The sequence below is a fragment of the Myotis lucifugus genome, unplaced genomic scaffold (assembly GCF_000147115.1).
Source record: "Myotis lucifugus unplaced genomic scaffold, Myoluc2.0 scaffold_1, whole genome shotgun sequence".
NCBI classification, from domain to species: domain Eukaryota; kingdom Metazoa; phylum Chordata; class Mammalia; order Chiroptera; family Vespertilionidae; genus Myotis; species Myotis lucifugus.
In genome coordinates, this window is record NW_005871049.1 from 33,805,304 (window position 1) to 33,828,106 (window position 22,803).

At 39.8% G+C, this 22,803-nt stretch overlaps 1 protein-coding gene across 1 annotated transcript in view; it reads left to right on the forward strand.

Moving 5' to 3' along the window:
• Positions 1-22,803, forward strand: part of GALNTL6 (polypeptide N-acetylgalactosaminyltransferase like 6) — a 915,183-nt gene that overhangs the window by 725,483 nt on the left and 166,897 nt on the right. The window contains exons 5-6 of the mRNA XM_023753492.1: positions 15,207-15,392; positions 19,258-19,441. Coding sequence (XP_023609260.1) covers positions 15,207-15,392; positions 19,258-19,441 — 370 coding nt within the window. The remainder of the gene's footprint in view (positions 1-15,206; positions 15,393-19,257; positions 19,442-22,803) is intronic.

Consider the following 22,803-nt stretch of genomic DNA (forward strand, 5'->3'; position numbering starts at 1 on the left):
ACCTCAGAAATATAAATATTTTATAAAAGCTCTGAGTTTCTCTCAAAGGGGCATAATTTTCTTTTGCCTGTATGTAGAGATTTGCAAAATATGAAGTTTTTGTCAAATTCCAGATAGCATGTAATTGTCACCGTTCACTCCATGGTCCAAATGAGTACAGTACTTTTCTTATCTTCTTCTGTTTTGGGAACTTGGTTAATCTACTTAGACATCATCTCATGAAAGGGAAAGGATTTTCTTGCATCTAATTTTTAAGATTTTTCAATATAATGAATATTTGACTGAGATTATGTATTTTGTTCTTATTTTGCATTTTATTGTGTTTTGGTCTGCTCCAACTAAATCAGCAAACTCTTCAATCTACACATGCTCAAGTATTGACTCTAAAAACATCAGTTATTTCAAAAACTGTCACAAGGATGTCCTCTTCTCAATGACTGATTCACAGGGAGCAACCTTAAAAGCAGGCAGAGAGAGGTCCTTTCACCAAGGTGTTCGAGGAGGGCACACTCTTATGGGATGTGCACAGTCTGTTAAATATGGGAAAGGCTTACATTTGCATTGAATCTAAAAAGATATATAGTGAAAAATAATGAAGGTTCAAAATTTTACTGGGGTAATTTCTGTTTTCATATTAGTTGAATTCATGCGCATAATGAGACCAAGTCATTGCAAGTAACTGAATTAGGTACAGTTGGAATTGTCCCATGAAAAGTTTTATTTTCGCTCTTGCATGATCAGTTAGCTATCAGCAATCCCCACCTGTCCCTCCACAAGGACCGTCTATTCTAAGCTGCTGTTAAGGTTTCCCACTACTGCTACTGCTATTTGACCTATATGCCATGGAGAGTAAATAACAGAACAAAGAAGGGGGAAATTGATTTCCAAGAAATGTTGCCAAATTACCTTGCTAAGAAGCAAAGTCAATGGGAGCGGTAAGGGTAAAGAGAAGTGCAAATTTCAAGGCATAATGATCCCATTCAAAACATGATCAGATTTCTTTGAAATGAGAGCTCATTTCTGGAACCTAACAATACAATTAACTAATGCTTCCTCTTTTTCTCATTGTTATTAGCCACTTTCAGATAGATCAGTGGTTCTTAACAAGGGACGATTTTGCGCTGTAGGAGACACTTGGCAATGTCATGGTAGGAGTAAAGGTCATCTTTTCAATGATTTTGTATTGGCTAGAGAAAAATTGAATAAATATTGAATAAATAACTTTATCTTTTCCCTATGCACAAACTGATTGGCATCAACACCCAAACTCACCTAATTGCAGAATAATGCATTTTTCTGCCTTATGGGATCAACCTATTTGCCTGTACCCAAGACCTCATCTTTAATAAGAGATGCCAAGCACTGTGTGAAGGATATAAAAATGAGTAAAACATCTTCCTTGACCTCATGGAGCTCACAATCTAGTGAGAAGCTGAAAGCAAGTTTAACCTCCACTGGAAACTAGGAATCAACATTTTTGACTGGTAGAGTGAAGATTAGTAACTGAATACAAGCCTGAGGAGACAGGTGAAGGTTACTCATTAAAGCCAATCAGAGAAGGAGCTCACTAACAAGAGAGAGGTCTGACTTTTGTTTCCAAGGGCCCACCTGAGATTGAAGTATGTCCATTTGTTGTGGTGCCCATAAGCACAGACATTCTGTTTTCTTCAGCATGAACTCTGCCACCTGGGTTTAGGAATAGCAAAGCACATAGTAGTTCAACTAGAGATGAAATCTGGCGGAGTTTGTAGAGGAAATGTGGGTCAAGGGGATCCACAATGCTGGTTCAGGTGTTGAACCATGGAATTCATGCCGGATAGAAAAGAAATAGGTACCAGGAGAAAACCATTTGGGTTGCAAGAAAATTGAGAACAAATTGAGATGAATTCAGAAGGCCAAGAAACAGGGGGGAAAAAAAGCAGATAAAAGGAGAATGTGGTCTGAGGTTCAGACACTAGGATGTTTATTCCTGTGTAATGGAGCAGATAATGGTGAAGGCAAGACACAGGTGTGGCCCTGAGAACAGGTGACAGAAGCATAATGAACATCAGTGTTACTGAAGTCAAGGAGACAGAGCTTTATGATGAATCATCTAGGCAGATTTTGAAGTAATTCTGGTCCCAGCATCCTTACTGGAGAAGAGGGCATAACCAGTGATGGAAACAGATAGAGCATATAGTTGAGTATCAATGGCCAGTTAGTTTGTTTGGTTTGGTTTATGAGTTGTTATGGACTGAATATTTGAGTCCTTCCATAATTAAAATGTTGAACCCTGATTTCTAATGTAATGATATATTTAGAGGTGGGGTCTTTGGTAGGTAATTAGGTTTCGATTAGTTTGTAAATGTGAGACTCCAATTATGGGATTAGTGTTCTCATAAAAAGAGGAAGAGAACCCTGAGTGGTGTGGCTCAGTTGGCTGGGAAGTCATTCCGTACACCAAAAGGTTTGACAATTCCTGATCCTGGCATATACCTGGATTACAGTTTCAATCCCTGGCCAGGGTGCATGCAGGAGGCAGGTCATCAATGTTTCTCTATTTCTCCCTTCCTCTCTCTAAAAATCAAATTTTTAAAAGCGAGGAAGAGAAACCAGAGCTGTCTCTGTGCCATCTGAGGACACCACAAGGAGGTCGCTGTCTGCATGCCAAGAAGAGAGCCTCACCGGGAACAACTGGCTAGCACCCTAGTCTTGAATATTTCAGCCACAAGAACTGTGAGAAATAAATTCTGTTGTTGAGGCTACCCAAACTCGGAGAACTGTGCCCTGTCCTCCACCCCATCTGTATCATATATTATAGGCCATGGATTGTCAAAGAGAGGCATTGCATTTCCAGAATTAACCTACACCTGCTAATTAAGTTATGAAATTTTTAGTTTTTTAATAGCTTTGCTTTTGTTTATTCTAATCTGAATGAAATATGTAGAAAGGGCAGTCTCAGAATCAAAAACAGGGATTTGATTATAGCCATACTTGAGGCCCAGTGCATGAATTCATGCATGGGTGGGGTCCTGCCTGCCCACCACAATCACACTAGAGGCCCAGTGCACAAAATTCGTGCACAGGTAGGGACCCTAGGCCTGGCCGGCGATCAGAGCCAATCTGTGGGGCAACTGGCAGGGCAATCAGGGGGCCCCCGCTGGCACCTGCCTTGGCTGGCCTGGGGCCTGTGGGCTGGGGGCAGCTCCTGCGTTAAGTGTCTGCCCTCTGGTGGTCAGTGTGCATCATAGTGACTGGTCATTCTGCTGATCATTCCATTCTTTGGTTGATTTGCATATTAGGCTTTTATTATATAGGATAACTCAATATGCCTAAAATGTCCAAGAAATATAGAAAATAAACTAGTAAAAGGAATTAACTTCTGGTAGGGAGAACAGTGGAGTACTGGAGGTATGAGGTGGGATTTATTTTTCAATATATAACCTTTTGTATTAAATATTTTGCCAGTGCATGTATTACCTAGCTCCAAAAATAACAATATGAAAATTAAAACATAAGAAATTATAGTCACTAAAGGAAAAAAATGAGGAAATGGAGATCACAGCTTGTTTTAGTGTTTTTCTTTGTATTGACACAATTGCATGGTTTAGCATTTATTTCTAAGGGAATGCCCAAGCAGGGGTTGTAATTGGTTGGTTGATAGTTGATCAGTTGTTTTATCCTGTTTTTGTTTTTATAGTAAGGGACCATATCAAGACTGCTATCCCTGCCTTTTTATTTCTTCATGCACCAGTGGAGTCCCTCAGCCTGGCCTGCAGGGATTGGGCCAAAACTGGTTCCTCCGACATTCCCCCCAAGGGGTCCTGGATTGCAAGAGGGTGCCGGCCAGGCTGAGGGACCCCATCGGTGCACGATCAGGACCAGAGAGGGACTGCGGGAGGGCTCCAGGGCGTGTCCGGCCCATCTCACCCAGTCCCGATCGGCCGGACCCCAGCAGCAAGCTAACCTACTGAAGTGTCTGCCCACACCCAGTGGTCAGTGAGCATCATAGTGATTGGTTGAATGCTTGAACGGTTGGACACTTAGCATATTAGGCTTTTATGTATATAGATTCCTAAGACTTCACCTTGTCTTCCTGCTCTTCATTTGTATAAATCTTAACCAATTCAAGGTTCAGCCTCCTCCCTTTCTGAAGAACCTCATGCCGTCTATACCAAACACATTGAATAAATGAGCCCTGTTTTGAAGTATTAATTGTCTTCCCATCTGCAAATTTACTTTGTCCCTGCTGAGTTTGTAAAGTACCATACTCGGAGAACTGTGCCCTGTCCTCCACCCCATCTGTATCATATATTATAGGCCATGGATTGTCAAAGAGAGGCATTGCATTTCCAGAATTAACCTACACCTGCTAATTTTTAGTTTTTTAATAGCTTTGCATTTGTTTATGCTAATCTGAATGAAATATGTAGAAAGGGCAGTCTCAGAATCAAAAACAGGGATTTGGTCTAACACAAATTCTGATAGGCAGGCACAATGTATAGGCTACATGATCTTTATAAAGTAATGGGGGAAGACAAATCTCTCCTGGGAGCGAAGCCTTGGTAAAACAGGAATATGCAAGGCTTGTCTGTCCACAGAGAGTAGAAAAAACTAGCCTCACGTCCAGCTCCATTTGCAGCACACTGACTGAGTGTGGCCCCGTCCACAGATGAACTTCATCAAGTGTGAAAATCATCCTGGGACCGTGGGAGACACATCATTAGCAGGGAAAATATATATCTTTGCTGCAGCTCAAGGAGATGCAGCCCATTGAAATGAAGATGATGAGGGCCAAACAAAAGAACTGCAATAGAAAATGTGCCACTGGACCATCAGAAGAGGAGACAGAACGCTGCCCTTTGTCGTTACTTGTCACGGCAGTGACAGACTATAAAATGCCCACTGCTCCACAATTCTATTCTCGTCACTTTCGGAGCCAACTTCTGTTCTGGCAGATGCTTGGCATGTTTTAGACATATGATTTATTGCCTCATTTAATCAAGACTGTGCAGGAAACAACATTTTTTTTTTTTTGCTAAATTACAATCTGTCACTTTTCACTTAATCTTAGTGATGGAAGTGACATATACATATGTGTACTTATATATGTATATATGTGTATGTACATACATAAAATTCCCCCCAAAACACTGTTCATTTCTTCATAAGATTTTTAAATAATTTATATTCCTTCCTCTAGCCCAAGAACAAGAGATGTATGCAATACTGTCAAATATGAATGCAGTCATCCTGTATCAGTGTTTGTTTGTTTGTTTTTTTCAGATTTTATTGTCATGGAAAAAACCCAGCCTGAGCAGATTCCAGTACTAATAAATGACCCAGCTATGGAGGTTATTGGCAATTTAAAGGCCATATCACTTCATTTTCCTTTCCATTTTGCTAATATATTTTACATTCTCTTGGGAATGCCTTCTAAAACTGGGAAGCGCTCCGGCTGTAGGGGAACCATGTACCCAGCAAGTAAGCTACATTTCCTGAAAATAAGAATACCCACTTCAACATGACTCCCTGGCACATTGATTAAGTTAAAATGAAGTGCAAGTAGCAAATGCTGGGTTGTGTCTAACCTAGGGAGGTGGGGGGAAAAAATGCTTTCTAGAGTTCAGTGGTAAATAGGCAATTCATTTTGACATAACGAGGAAAAGTGATGTTAACAGCCAGAGGTCAGGGGAAACCAAGATGGAAAAGACTATTAGATCATTTTCTCCGTTCCCTGGAGAAGAGAGCCAAATTATATTTCATAGTGCTGGGTCTAGTTTAGCTTTCAATTACTCACGCAAGGGGCTTTCACCACTTTAGACATTTTCCAGGACCTGTATTTCTTCTTGACCCCCACATTCCTGGATATATTGGCAAAGTATGACTCTTAGTCAGAATTAACCCTGCAGGTACCACAAAAGTACTCTGTGCTCACAATTAGATCGCAACTCATTTTCTCTTCTCTGTCAGTGAACCTCAAAATCATTTCTTTGGTGATAACTCCCTTTGTTCTTTGCTACTCCAACTCCACATTCCATTTTCACACCACATCCCTTTTACTTTGAGTCTAAACAAGAGCTATGTTTTGGCAGAAGAGTCCCCCTGAAAAACAATTTCTGCCTGTTTCCAAAGGTAAATGATCATGGTATCTAGCACAGTGCTATTCATACGGATCTCCAAGATGGTCTTGAATGAATGAATAAAAGGTATGGATTCGAGAGAGAATGTCCTTTAAAGAAAAATGAAACCTTGCCATTTGCAACAGCATGGATGGACCTAGAGGGTATTATGCTCAATGAAATTAGTCAGAGAAAGACAAATACTATATGATTTCACTTGTATGTGGATTCAAAGAATAATATAAAGGAACAAACAAAACATAGACACAGAGAACAGACTGATGGTTGACAGAGGGGAGTGGGGTTGGAGGTCTGGGTGAAAAAGGGGAAGGGATTGAGAAGTACAGATTGCTAGTGCCAAAATAGTCATGGGGATGTAAAGTACAGCACAGGGAATATAGTCGATGACATTATAATCACTATGTATGGTGCCAGGTGGTTCCTGAAAATATCAGGGGGAAACTTCGTAAAGTATATAATTATCTAACCATTACCCTGTACATCTAACTCTATACAAAATAATATTAAACATAAACTGTAATTGAAAATTAAATAAATACCCAGAGAGAATGGGAGGAAATGAAGTGGCGACTGCAAAACATCCTGCTGAACACTAGTAGCTGAAAGGCACCGAAGCAGCAGGAGGGTGTGGGTCAAAGACGATAAAGGACATTGTACATTTTTGCTGGAAGATGGAAGGACTCAGTAGAAAGACCAAAGATGAGCACACAGGGAAGAGATGGGGCACCTGCAGAAGCATGCTCTTGGGCAGATGAGAAAAGATGTGACCAAGTGCACAAATGAGAAGATGGCCTTACAAGGGCACACAGTCCATTCCATTATCAGGAGAGAAGGGAGAGCATACGAAGAGAGGTGAAATGGTTTGGCAATTTCGTGGTGTGAGAGGTGGCCTCAGTTCTCTTTCAATAAAGAAGAGAATGGATTTTATGAGCATTGACGTCATCGTGGCCACTCCAAATTCTTTGACTCCCATAGTAAATGAAGACTGAGTTCTCAGTCTCTCCTAATTAGATACATTTACGCAGCCTTTTCACATAAGCAGGCTCACACCCTATGATGCTCTAGTTTCCACTCTTGGAATCTCTCCTCAGGAAAATGATAGATTCAGAAAACACTTAGTCATCAAAATATCCATTATATATTAGTTATAATAGTAATAGCTGTAATCATGTAAATAGCCTAAATAAAAAATAAGGATAAATTATGACACACTTAGAATAATATTTTTGGATAATAACATGGAATATTTCCATGTTAGATTTAAAATAACATGTATGCTCTAAATATAAGCACAAAAATTAAGGAAAATATGAATAGTGACCTTTCCTCAGTTTCATCTATGTATATAAAAAGCCAGTGTCCGTGACAACTGTGACGTCCAAATGACCGGTCGCCATGAGGTGCATTGAGCACCCCTCAGTCCCGCCCCCCCTCCCCCCGGCCCGCGAGCAGGGTGGGGTGGGACTAGGAACTGGTGAGTGAGCTGAGCAGCTGACCTCTTGATCCCTGCCCCCGGCCCGCAGGCTCCGATGGATCAATGATGGTGAACGAGGGAATTGGGGTGGGTGGCAGGAGGACTGGGCTGGCTGTCAGGCCACTGGGATCACTAGCTCATCCCCAGCTGCTCGTGGGCTCAGGCCTGCGGGAAAGCAGGCACCAGCAACTTCACCTCCATGCACATGCGCTGGGGCCGCCGCTGATGGAACACGCTGCCCACTCGGGGCTGCTCACGCTGGGGCGGGTAGGTCGCAGGTGCTCCCCACAGCTTTCATCAACACCTCAAGCCCCAGCAGCAGTATCAGCGACGGTGGCGGTGCCCGTGTGAGCTCCCCTAGCGGGCAGCACGTTCCATCAGCGGCCGGCCGGGCATACGTGCATGGAGGTGAAGTTGCCAGTGCCTGCTTTCCCGCAGGCCTGAGCCCCCAAGCAGCCAGGGATGAGCTGGTGATCCCAACGCCTGAGAGCAGAGGCAGCGTTCAGCCTGGGGACTGGCGAACAGGCAGACGATGGCCCTGATTGCAGGAGGCTAGGCTCTAGGGACCCTTCCCGCACGATTTCATGCACTGGGCCTCTAGTTGAGGTATAATTGACATAAAATTGTAAGATACTTAAAGTGTACAATGTGATGATTTGATATACTTACACATTGTCAAAGGATTCTCTCCATCAAGTTAATTAACACATCCATCACCTCACACGGTTACCTCAGGGGTGCGGGGGATGTGCTCTTAGCAAATTTCAATTGTAAAATACAGGATTGCCAACTAGAGTCACCATGTTCTGCATTATGTCCACAGACCTTATTCATCTTACAGCTGGAAGTTTGTAACTTTGACCAACTTCTCCCTATTTTCTCCACACCCCAGCCCCTGGCAACAACTTCTCTATTCTCTATTTCTAAGAATTGGACTTATTTTAAGATTCTCTATATAAGTGGAACTGTGCAGTGTTTGTCTTTCTCTGTCTGGCTTAAGGGTGATTAACTTTTGGCGATAAAACTCTTAGTGATTTTTTCACATTTTTTCTACTTTCCTAAAATGTTCAGGTTCTCTATAATAACTGAATATTATTACTATAAGCACTTTATTCCCTAAATTAAATTTCTTGTTCTTTATAAATATTCCTGATAAATACACTTGGGCTCCAGCTTTCTTTATTCCCCTGAGATATAATGGCTGACATTTATTGAGTATTTACAATATTCCAGGTACTCTTTTACTGTGTGATCAAAGGAAAATTTCTTAACCTTTCTGACCCTCATTTTCCTCATTTGTAAATGAATATCATCTTTCTCATCTGTAGAATGAGAACCTAATAAATTAATACATGAATATACTTTGAATAAATATTATAAGCACTCCATAACTGTGGACATAATCAGTATTATTATGTTCATATATTACTTTGTCATATTTTGCTACTTATTCTATTGTGGGATTTTTTGTTGTTCAAAAAATATGAGACACACTCTTGATACTCTTAATATTTTCTTTTTAAATATTAAACCAAAACAATATCTAACATGGTCCCTTTCCTTTTTATTCTTTAATAACATTATCAAGAAACAGAGCAGTTCCTGCAGAGGACAGACGTCTAACAGATCAATTTTCCTCAACAAAGACAGACAGCCCATTTCCTGCGTGTCTCCTTCTATATTGCAGTACAAGATTATTGTTAGAAACTGGGAGTTTTCAGTAGCCTTGGGAACAGGACCAATTCCCAGATATTTAATTTAGTTCTGGTCTCATCTAAATTGAAATTTTGACATAGCATTTTTCTCACACTAACAGTTTAGAGGAATTCTTTCCAATTTGTCTTTATTTATTGTGAAGTCAAGTCAAATCCCAAAAGTCTTTATGGCTGTTTTGACAGTCATCCGGGACATTATTCAATCACTCACACACACATGCTAATTTGAGACTGAGGGTCCCTATTGCTCTGCCCAGGGAACATTCCCACCCAGTAATTCCAGTGGATGCTTTTTAGGAAGCTGAAGAAAAACAAAATGACTTTAGCATGTATGTGTGAATGACACTAACATGTTTTTTAACAGGGAAAAAATACAGAATTGAAAGTACTTTTAAGAGGGCACAGTTGTTATTGCCTTCATTTGCTATCTGTGCTGCTCTATGGCATTTTGGAGTTGATTTGTATTTGTTTTTGGTTTTTGTTCTACCTGAATTTTATGCTTTTTCTCATGCTAAAGATCAATTTCTCCCTTTCTGGGGCATTCCAGAAATTTTATTTTATTTTATTTTTTTATCCATTTGAATTTTCTAAAAACTGCTTAAGTGAATTAATGAATCCCTTAAATTTGGAGGTGGTTTCCCCGAATCTTATCGATTTGACACATGCAGCATTTGGATTCACTGGGAGACTGTGACTTCCCCTTATTAATAGTCTCATTGAGCCCTGGCCTGTGTGGCTCAATTGGTTGGGCATTGTCCTGTGCACGGAAAGGTCACCGGTTCCATTCCCAGTCAGGGCATATGCCTGGGTTGTGGGTTTGACCCCTGGTTGGGGCTCCTGCAGGAGGCAGCAGATTGATGTTTTTCTCCCTCTTCCTGCCTCTCTCTAAAAATCTATACAAAAATTTTTTAAAAAATGTATAGTGTTGTTATGTGGCTTATATTACCTCATAATTGTTTAGGCCCAGTGATTTCATTTCTCATCTTGATTTTGTCTTAAGAAAACAAGTTACAGAAAATTATTAATTATTTTTAGGGGGAAAATTCACTCAGTTGAAATTTTTAGAAATGGTCATTATGAGTCAGACCAATTGCTACTTATCCAAGCTATGAATGTGTGTGCAGGTACAAATAACTCAATAATTAACAGTAGTTTAATGTTGGAATACAAACAATGTTGGTATTTAAAAATTATATAACCTGATGTCCAGAAAAATACAAGAAGTTGTTGAAATAGCCAGAGAATTGTGAAATTTATGAATGGGACTTTTGCCATTAAGGACTTCAGAGGGTAAAAGCATAAATATACTGGTTCTTTTGATGTTTTTTCCTTAATTAAACGTATTTTTTTAAATAGTTGCCTCTTATCTCAAGATAGATTATCTTATGCAATGAGCATTTTTGACACCCTTAGAGATTAAATGAACTATTGGAAGATAAGGGATGAGTTTTCTTGGAAGAGTGAGAGAAGATAAGATTGTTAGAAGATATGTGGGTAAACATGGGCGGATTAGTTAAGGGCTAAGCTTTAATGTGAAACAGAAACTCTGGACACTGGCCTTTGCATTGGTCTTACTGAAGACACAGTTGGGCTTTTTCCATAGTGGGATGGACTGAGATGGAACATTGGGGACCCAGGAGGGGAACTCCTTTGATTTTGCATCACGAATAAACCCTGCTACACCACAGTCTCCCATACATGCATCCCTGAAATGCTTTTTCTGCAATCCCAGCACCATTATGCACTGTTGATGAGACTGTAAAATGGAACAGCTATTATGAAAAACAGTGTGAAGGTTTCTCAAAAAAATAAAAATAGAATTATCACATGATCTAGCAATTCCACTTTGGGATATATATATATATATATATATATATATATATATATATATAATCTGTAGAGTTTATCCAAAATAATTGAAACTAGAGTCTTAAAGGGATCTTTGTATACCTATATTCATAGCAGCATTATTCACAGTAGCCCAAAGGTGGAAACAACCAAAATGCCCATTGACAGATGAATGGATAAACAAAACAGGACATACATGTACAATGGTATATATTATTCAGCCCTGAAAAGCAAGGAAATTCTGACATGTGTCACAACATAGATAATCCTTGAGAGCATTATGCTAAGTGAAATAAGCCAATCACAAAAAGACAAATAGTATGATTCTACTTAGAAAATAAAAAGTTCTCATTCTAGTTTCCTATAAACAGATTTATTAAAAACTATATATTATAATCAGATTACTTTTATTCATTCACAGATGTCCTTTCATTGTGACTTGAAAATTATAAAATGCGTAGAAAAATATCATATAATATTGTAGAAATGAATCTAAAAATTGTTCATACAAAAGAAATGCAAAATATTTTTAATAAAAGCCATCTCCACCATCCCCAGTAACTCCCTTGCATGAGAGTCTAATTTGCTAATTAGACTGATGATACCTGTCTTCACTGTACATTTTGGGTAATTAGATGTTACAACTGAACTACTAAGAGAGAATGGACCCCTCAAAAGGGCAGGCAGTTAGGTCATTATTCTGAGTCGAAACAACCAAATTATTATTACCAGGAAGTTCAAACTAGAGGAATTGGTCTGAACATTTAGTGTGCTCAATTTGGGGTCAAACCCCTTGTGTTTAGCAAGTTCACACCATACAATTCTATTAGTATATTAAAATAGGCTTTGGTAAAAGGAAAATACACACAATCAAAAAGTTTACATAGAGGGAAAGGAACATGTGGAGATAGTCCCCACTGAGTTCCAGAGACTTTCCCAAGAAACTAAAAAGTGTGGAAGTCTAAATCCAAAGTTGGGACAACCACTCCCAGGTGACCTAGAGCCCTTTGATTCTCACTGTAGGACACCTGGAAAGCGACTATCATCTAGAGCAGCAGTTCTCAACCTGTGGGTCTCGACCCCTTTGGGGGTCGAACGACCCTTTCACAGGGGTTGCCTAAGACCATCGGAAAACACATATATAATTACATATTGTTTTTGTGATTAATCACTATGCTTTAATTATGTTCAATTTGTAACAATGAAATACATCCTGCATATCAGATATTTACATTATGATTCATAACAGTAGCAAAATTACAGTTATGAAGTAGCAACGAGAATAATTTTATGGTTGGGTCACCACAACATGAGGAACTGTATTAAAGGGTTAGGAAGGTTGAGAACCACTGATCTAGAGCCACTTCCTCTTCCTTTCCCCCATTTCCCCCATGGAAGGTCCATTAGTCATTAAGGGTCAGGAAGAAAGAAGCAATGTTCCTGTACCACCGAGATGATACTCATAGAAAAACAATGAGGCCCTGGCCAGGAAGCTCAGTTAGTTAGAGTGTCATTCCAATGCCCAAAGGTGGCGGGTTTGAGCCCCAGTCAGGGCACATACAAGAATCAACCAATGAATGAATACAGAAGTGGAACAACAAAATCAATCTCTCAAAATCAATCTCTCTCTGTCTCTCTCTCTCCCCCTCCCCCCAATCAATAAATAAATTTAAATAAAAGAACATGAGGCTTACAGAAAGAACTACTTTAATGCACTCAACAAATGTTCATGATCTATTTCCAGTCCCCAATGACTGTGGGGACACTGTTTTCAGGAGACAATACATTCTGTGATCCAAACAACTGACAGACAAATAAAGCTATAGGATGACACTTGTACCACTAATCCTGTACAGTGGTGATACAGAAGGATTTCAGTGCCTGAATAAATTACAGTAATGAGATTATAAAGGTTTCTTAAACACTTATGACTGTGGGAAGTCCTGGCAGAACCCAGTGCGTACAAGACTGGCACACATAGAGCTCTTGACCACTTACCACTCAGTCACTGGCTTTGATTGACCAACTGGATGGCGAGTCTCTGCTTTATTTCCCTAACAAGATAGTCAAGCTGCAGTGTTATTCACAGGTGGCGCTGGGTTGCATAGACCTTTGGAATCTTTCTTTGCAGCTTACCCAGAGGGAAAGCAGGGAGAAGGAAGCAAAGGGGCAGGAGTAGGCCCTCTGCTCAGCACACGTTTCAAAGCAGAGAGAGAGAAGGTGGGGCCTACCTGTTGGTTGAAATATGGCAATATTACTATAAAGCCATATGTGTTTGTTTATTGATGGTCAAAACCTTTTTTTTTTTAAAGAAATAGAAGCTGATGGTTACCAAAATTTCACCAAAAAAATAGAAAAATCATTATTTTTCATTTCTCAGGCTCAGTATTCTCAAAGGCACTTCCGATGCTAGAAATGCTACTTTTCTTCTTAAGTACAAGTGACTTACTGAGGTCTCCACTTAGTGACTTAATAAATGTTTGTTGAATGAGTACTGTCAGTTATTTAACCAAAGCTTGATGCTCCACCACACTCTAAGAGGGAATGAAAAACACCAATATTCTCTATATTTTGTAGGTGAGGAAATTCAGGCTCAGAGTCTGCATGACTACTCATATTTCACTGTCACAGACCTCCCTCCCCCTCTCCCAACCACCCAGGTCTGTTCTGACTTCAAATCCTGTCACCTTTGCTTTTTGTAATCTGATCTCCATATCTTTGTTCATTACAGGAAAGATGAAATAGAGAGAAACATATTTTGGGCTAAAACACTCTTGTAAAAGGTTCCACTACTGTTCTTTTATAGTAAAAATGAAAAAGCTAAATATTTTTTTTCACTTGACCCATTTGTAAAACATAGTTTATAGGGCAGTCAAAAAAAATGGAAATGGGTTTTTAAAAAAACTCTACTACATTAATACTAAAAGGAAGCAATAAAAATAAAAATAAACCCTTAGGTACAGAGAAACTCCAATGCAGAGTACTTCTGACATCTGTTAAACTGAGTAGTAGGGAAGGGATCATACATCCCTACATGAATCCCTGTTGCTACAAATCATAGGGAGACTTAGTAATAATATGCTTTTGATTGCAGACATGCAGAGAAAGTTTGCAAGTGAAAACTAAAGAAGATACTGCACTAAGATTCTGTTTCAGGGAACATTAGACTATACTTTTCAGGAACTCCAATGAAGCCCTCCTAATGGCTTAGAAATGGGAAGGTGAATGCAGAGGCTGTCAACTATATGAGTTCATATCCCACAAAAAGCCACCAAATGCACTTACTTGGCACAAAAAGAACTGAGAGATTGATGCATTTTATCACAGCCAGTGGGAAATGTTTTATTCTATAAATAAGTTATCAGAGACGATTTTGTTTTTAATCAGGCAAAACAAAACAAAACAAAAACCAACCTTTCCAAATTTTTGTTTTCTAATCTTAAATAGCTAAGTTAAAAATCACTGCCATTGATAGCATCTGCTCTTCTTCACAGAAAGTCAGCACTTTTTCACTTCAAATCAGAAGCCAGATGCTGGTCTTGCTTACCAGTTTGCTATTACCTTGAGGGGAGAGGGGACAAAGCTGTTAGGGTCTTGTTAATTCAAGAGATATATTTCCTTTTTGTTGTCTTACATGCATTATTTTCAACACAGAGAATACTAGGCAACGAGCCCATAAGCTGCAATGTTCATCTGATTTTACTCAGTAGGAGGGGTTGGGGGTGCCATGCCCTTCTGGGCAGGTGCAGGCCAGGAGTGAGCTGCTGGGCCTCTGTGAGTGAGCTGCATAGGAGCGCTGTGGTGTGTCCCTGTCTGCTACCGTGTCCAAACCGAGGGCAGGGTGTGCAGTTTATGAAGCACTTTAAAGTGTAAAGTATGAAACCTTCTCAGCATAAAATCTTAGCATTCCCCCTCCAGATGAGGAGAGGAGAGAAATGGACGCAAGCTTTGATTCCTCACTCACATGCCCTCCATGCACAGACACCTGCAATGCGGCTGCAACTGACGTTCTGTGTCCTCTCTGTGCATTCCCCACTTCCTCCCTAGAACACCTGAAGGAGAAGTTAGAGGAGTACATGGCCCGGTTTTCCAAAGTGAGGATCGTTCGCACCAAGAAAAGGGAAGGGCTCATCCGGACCCGCCTCCTGGGGGCGTCCATGGCCAGAGGAGAAGTCCTGACCTTCCTGGACTCCCACTGCGAGGTCAACGTGAACTGGCTGCCCCCGCTCCTGAGTGAGTACACAGCTGATGGGGCCTCCGGGCATCTTTCAGAAAGAGTGCGGGTTTTTTTCCACTTAGTTTGCAACCTACAAAGGCTAAAGACCCCCCTCCTGCAGTTTTTACAGTGGGAGCCTTGAATTCTACCTTAACCCCTGCTGAGGACAAATGGGTAACTAGAAAACCGCATTAAAATTGCCATTTTGGAGAATGTGTCATCTGTAATCTATCATATGGTTTGAAAGGGTTTCACTTATCTTAGACATGCTCTTGGATTGTAGTTGTGTTCGCTGGGTAAATGCTAAAAGAAAAAAGTATTCAAAAATGCTGTCTATGACAACAGTACGATTAAAATTCACACACATACCTCGCCTACACATGCACAGTTTAACAATTATTACAGGATTATTAAGAGATGAGGAAAGAAAATTATTCAGTCCCTGAATGCAGTTGAATTGTAAGCTCCCTGGCATTGTCTAGGGTTTATAATGCCAGTTCTTTTCACTTTGGCACTAACCTAGATCCCTAAATAGAGAATCCCCCATATTTAAGCAGAACCTACTGCTCCTAATATGATTACGAGGAGAGAAAAGACTCTCTGTGACATTGCACTCAAAAGGTTAGAAACTGGAAGCCATTCAAGTTCAAGGTAGAAAACCAATGTGTGGCTCAGTGTGAGCTTGACTATTTTTTTTTAATGTCACAATGAAGTCAGATATAAAATCTAGTAGTGGATAAGGGACACATTGTAAGCTTGAAAAAAAAAGTGTGTTTCTAAAAGTTCCTGCTGGGCGCATATTGTACTCCTTCCTATTGTTCAAGATTTCACTAATTCAATTTTTACTGTGAATAATCTCTGGCTTTGGAGCTAAAGCCAGTAACAACTGCCTTCACAATAGCTGCCTCAGAGGGAATGATTTGCTATTGGCTACTGTGTAGGATTTCAGCTAGAACCAGCAAAGAGCCATTAGTAAAAGACAAGGGGGAGGGGGCGGGGATCGATCGATCTATATAGGATTAAGAGCAGAAAAGGTCCATCAACTAACAAACACCCAACCACATTGCCCAATCCACGCACCCCTGCACAGGTGACTGCCCAGCCATCCTAATCAACAGGAATGTTTCAGTGCTCCTGCAGCCACAGACTCCTCTGAGCTTTTAATTAAAAATACCTTGTCCAAGGACATAGCAATTTAGAGTTTCATCAGCAACAGTGAGATTCCCTCAAACGGAATTTGATCTATATGGTGTGGAATACCCAGGGAAGTCAGCAAAAGGCCTAATTTATTTATGAACCACAGCACTCCCTAAATGCCAATTATCAAGCCTCTGAATGTTCATATGAATCTAACAAGAAAGAAAATAGATGGAAAAAAGAGAGAGAAAAAAGAGAAACCCACTTTTTCTCATTAAAGCATTTCATTTCCTGTAGGCCTGATGGATAAGAAATGATTCAAGCTCAGGATCACTATCTTTTTTTATTTTCCTTTATCAGTGTCTTGACACATCATCCAAAATGAAAAAACAGGCGGAGTCACACGGATTCTTGGCTCATTTTTCACCTTGGGATTATACCTGAATTTCAATTTCCCATTAAGAGTCTGTTTTGTTTGATCCCTGGAAATTGAAATGTAGGCATAAGTCTTAGATGAAAAATTAGTCATGCTGCTTTCACTCTAAGCGAGGATGGCTGGATGAGAGCTGAAAGGAAATTTGAAGGGAGAGTTGACAGTTAATTTAACAGAGTCATTCTCTTTGGGTCACCTTGGGACTCCTTGTTGGTCAAGGAACTTGTAAATCAGCCAGATGCTGAATTTGATTGAAGAAAGCCACTGAAACCTTCACACAAAAATACCTGCAGGGGTGATAGGAAAAATATGTTGGACCCAGTGATGACAGTCTCCTCTGTCAAAGACATCTATGGGGAAACACCATTTAGATAGAGATTAAAATCCATTATGAGGCTTGCCCAGGTGAAAATGGGTGCTTATAGAGCCCTTCGTGGAGATTAACTTGATATTAGTGCTAGGGGCCTCTCTGTCATCTAATTAGCTAAAAATAAAAATAAGAACTCCAGGCTCACGGAGACCAACATTCCACATTCCCCTTACCCTGTTTTTTTTTTCTTTCCATCACATTTATCACCTTCTAACATACAATATAAGTTAGTTAGTTATTATGTATGTTGATTTCTTTATTCCATTCCTGAAGACATGGGTTTTTGAGATTGTTATTCACTGCTATCTTCCAAAATCCTAGAAGAGTGACTGGCACAAAATTTCTATTCAGTCAGTAGTTGTTGAACTTGAGTGAATAAACAAACAAACGAGTGAATGAAAACGCATGTAGATCTGGACGGGAGATCTTTCAGTGGATTCTGTGGTTTCCACACCCTGGCTTATAGGTGTCATCAAAATAATGTTACTGAAATAACCAACCCTCATTGTATCTAAACAATATGATTTTTTAAAGCATATTTAAATATATTTTATTCCACATGCCACATTGGGTATTCCGAATAATCATTGAGCAGATGGTCATACTTTAAAGTTCTGCCTATCAGACAGTATTAGTTTGGTACAATAAATCTTGACTAAATGCACATTCTTTGGAAAGAAATACTTCACATGTAGCTATTCTAGGTGAGAAAAGTATGTAAATGCCAGCTATCTGCATCGACTATTAATATCTCACAATAATAATATCTCCATGGAAAAGAAAGGCGCTGGAAATGAAAACGATAGCACCTTTCTGCTGCATGAGAATCATGGTGGCCAACAGGAAAGACCACAGGTTTTAGGGTTGGACCACTAGGCAGAAGTTGCATCCCGGTTCTTGTTCTCAAGAGACCAGTGACCTCTGACAAGTTATTTAACTTCTCTGAGCTCAGTTTCCTCATATGTAAATTGGGAATGAGAGTAATAGCCGCCTTACAGGGTTGCCAGGAGGATTAGAAATAGCATGAGCTCAAATCCCTAAGTAGTTGCTCAAGAATATAATAGAATGTAGCAGGAATCATAGCAGTAGTATCAGGCCATTTAATATATTTTGGGGTATGATGAGAGAAGATAAAAATGGATAGTTTTAATAAACAGAGTCTATATCAAAGAACAGTAGCAAGATAGGACTTGGCAAAATCTCTGTAAGCCTGAGAGCAAAGAATTCTGCTATCAACGTTTAGGGGCAACAGCCCTTATAACAGCGGTTCTCAACCTGTGGGTCACGACCCCTTTGGGGGTCGAACGACCCTTTCACAGGGGTCGCCTAAGACCATCGGAAAACACATACATAATTACATATTGTTTTTGTGATTAATCACTATGCTTTAATTATGTTCAATTTGTAACAATGAAATTGAGGGTCACCACAACATGAGGAAGTGTATTAAAGGGTCGCAGCATTAGGAAGGCTGAGAACCACTGCATAAGATTAGATACTAAAAAAGCCATGATGTTAAATATTTACATTTTGGAACCTCCGGAAAGCAGGCCAATATTTTCTCAGCAGGCTCTAGCTGTATGCTTGAAGGAACACCAGGGCTGTTTATACTCCGCACACGTTAGATGCTCTATGGAATGACAGATTGGGGACAGGTCCGAGCAAAAATGCGACAGAGGTAAAGCTAAATGGACTTCTGCAAGTCTCTCTGGGACATAACTTTCTGAAAAGAAAACACAGCCAACTAATTGTGCCTAATCACTGTCCCATCACGTTAGGTCCAGCACTCAGGCAGAGATTCCGCAAAGTGCTCTAAGGACAACAGGGAACCGGGCTGCCAGCATTATGCATTAGGAGGGATCTGTAGGCTGCTCTTTGCTGAAAACATGATAGATGACCTAGGCAGGCATGTCATTTCCTATTTTGTGCTTTCATTTTTCAGACCAAATTGCACTAAACCACAAAACCATCGTGTGCCCCATGATCGATGTCATTGACCACAATCACTTTGGGTATGAGGCACAAGCTGGGGATGCCATGCGAGGCGCCTTCGACTGGGAAATGTACTACAAAAGAATCCCCATCCCTCCAGAGCTCCAGAGGGCAGATCCCAGCGACCCTTTTGAGTGAGTAGCAGCTGAGGGAGGGGCCCAGGGAGAGAGGGCAGGTAATTCATTCCAGGGTGTCAATGGAGGACCCGTGAGAAAAATGACCTCTAAAAAAATGGGATAACACAGATGGAAACAATATGAAAAACACTGGAGAAAGGTCAGACCTACATGCTGTAGAAAAATCAGCATGCTGCGCTAAGTGCACGGATCACTTCTTCCCAACCTTGGCTAAGCATGCGAGGAAGCGTGCAGATGTGAGAATCAAGGAAATGCAGGGTTCACAGAAAATGCATGGAGAGGGAACGCATATTCTCCTTTTACACACTCTCGTAGATGTTTTCTTATGTTCAGGTTTCTCTATTCTTTTCACTTTATTATTTAAATTAACTATTTTGCTCTTCTTTTGGGGAGAAATGATATGAAATATGAACTAGGATTTAAGCCTGTGTTCCACCCTGTTGGGAATTGCCCCGTTATAGGGAAGCAGTGCTTCTGAATAGGTGTTCTCATAACTTATCTCGGGAAAATCAATCAAAACGATGTATCCAGATAAATAATCTTTGATAACCCTGCCACTAATTTAGATTCTATATAGATAAGAATTTATAATAATCTGTTGATTTCTATAAAGCTAAATCCCTGTGTGTTTTTAATGTGGATATGAGAATTATCATGTCAAGAAAAAAGAAAAAAAACAGAGCTTAGTTGGACAAACTATTAGAACCATAAATGCTAAATGATGAACTTTTTCCAAAGTTAGTCCAGGGATTGCCCGAGGCATATGATTATCTATTCCTTATTACTACCGCCTTTTGCTCTCATTAAACTCTTTATAATTTAAAAACTATTACATATTTTTCTTTAGCGTAAGAAAAAAGTGATCAAGGCTTTGCGCACTCTGTCAGAATCTGCTTCAGATGCAATAAAATCACTATTGTCTTTTCATTAATAATCTGGGCTATGAAAGTTTGCAGTAGAGATGCTCCCGGCATCACTAACACTAACACTTTAAATTACAATAAACATCAGGAAAACGTTTTCTCCAATTCCAGTCTCTAGAAAGACAAACTGTTGGGAAAGCAGAAGGGATTTCAGAAGACATTTGCCGGACATAAAGAGATAGAAACCATTTAAAATAATAATAATATGAAGAATACTCATTAAGTATTAAGTATTCAAAATTTCTGAACTTAGGCCTCTTCAGACTCTCAAAGTGCTAGAGAGGTTTTGAGAAGAAATAGGAAGACCCTTTACCACTCTTCCAAATGCTTTGGCCAAGATTTCAAGGATATTCAAAACTGCTAGAGAAGTTCTTCAGCGACCTAAGTGAAGGGGTTTCTATTAAGCATTTGAAACGGGCCTGGCAGAGAGATACCCTTCAGACTTCCTGGCAGACGGGCTGATGGGGGGATTTAAAGCCAGGTTGTAGGTTGGGAGAAGATACAAAAAAATTCTTAAATACAGTGGAGCTGTTATTAGATGGCAGCTGACAGAATAGCCACAGTCCAGTTGTTACTTTCCGAGGTTGTCATGTTTCAAGGGCTGGAATTCATCCATGATGGCTTTTCAAATACTGTAATAGGACTGGGTTAGAATGCCCCCCTAAGGGGACTTTATTTCCACTTAGAAAGACTTTACTCTGACTGCAGTAGCAGAGTGGAGCTCCTGCTCTCTGCAGAAATAAATGGGTTCCAAATACTATCAAGGGGATCTGAAATTGTAAAAGTATTCTCAATCCCTGCACTGACACTTAAAATGTTTGTCAAGTAGCCATCACAATATCAGGCACCTTGTTTAACCCCAGAGGCTGGCGGAGTTGGTCCCTTTCAGGATTAAATTACCTCTTGTTCCTGTCACCTACTTAGGTCCTCATCGTCCTGTCCAAATTGCATTCCTCTTTGAATCCTACTGCCTTTCTGCTTTAAATCCATTTGATGCCTATGAATGTGGACACTTTAGCCTTTTATAATAAATTTAGCTTCCAGGAGGTGTCCACTTTGATGTTAAAAACTGCATTTGCCTTCCCGATTATAAAAGAATGGTTACCCAAAAGGCCAGGAGCAGCGTATCAGCAATTCCATTATCAGCAGTCACCTGAGTGTGCTCATCAACAGACATGCTTTAGGCTAAAACTTGCTTCTTGGATATAAAGCTTTAAGATCCACAGAAGGAATGCAGTCTATCTGTGTATCACTCTCACAGTATTTAATGTTTCAAGAGGCTGCTTCATGGGTGTAGGTGGGAGGAGGGGGAGAGGAGGCAGAAAAGATAGGAAGAAAGGAACTCAAGAGTAATATATAAAAGGGTTGCAAACCCAGGACTTTTCAACCATATATGTGCAAGCATTACCTTTCTGTAGCAAGTTGGTCAAATGTCCTAAGTGACAAGACTTGAATTCTCTCATTTATCCTGCCATTATTTGAGTTTTTCAGTGACTATCTCTATTGACCACAATAGTGTTTTTCAACCCGCAATGCTTGTGAAAATAGTGGGGCATGAACACTATTTAATTGTTGAAAGTTTCAGAATATTATACTAATATGTATGTATCAGTATCACTTCTCAAATATTTGATTTCATTTATAATGTATATATGCTCCTGGGTCATGATATAAACTGTACTTCGCAATATGGTTCATTAACAGAGTTTAAAATCTACTAACTTCCTAACTAGGAATCAAGGTTATTCTAATTAGGAAGAAAAAGGAAAGGTCACAGATAACCTTGGGCACTACGGAAAAATTACTTATATTTGCAAAGAGCTCTAGTTTTCAGACAAACTGCTCCTAGAATATGAGAGAAAATGCAATATTCATAGTTCAAGCTCTTATATGGCAGACACAATTCTGATTGGATTGGATACATTTGATAAATGTTCTTGTCTTTAAAAAATATATTCTCCTTTTTTGGTGGCTTATCTCATGATGTAATGCTTTTAGGAAATGCTTGTTATGGTTATTCGTGGTTTTCAGAAGGTTTCCTTATTCCTGGTTTATCTCTCGTGCAGGGCACTTAGGAACGTAAGCCCTTTCCATGTGGCAAAACACATTATGCTCCTTTAGTTGTAGTGACAAAGGGAAAGATGTTCATTTGCATTCTAACCACTAACTTCAACATTATCTCAGCATCAAAAGTTTAGAAAGGACCAGAAGAAATGACTTTGTCCAACTTCCCTTTAGCACAAGCAACCACTAAACAATGTCTAAGACAGATGACCAACATTTGCTTGAACTCTTCAGGGACATAATATTTTTGCTGCCTCAAAAGACAATCCATTCTATTAGACTAAATGACCGAAAATTGTTGCCTCCTTGATTGCAGACTGTCTAATTCCTGTTCAATGATAGAGCTGTTAAAATTTAAAAACAGCCTATTCC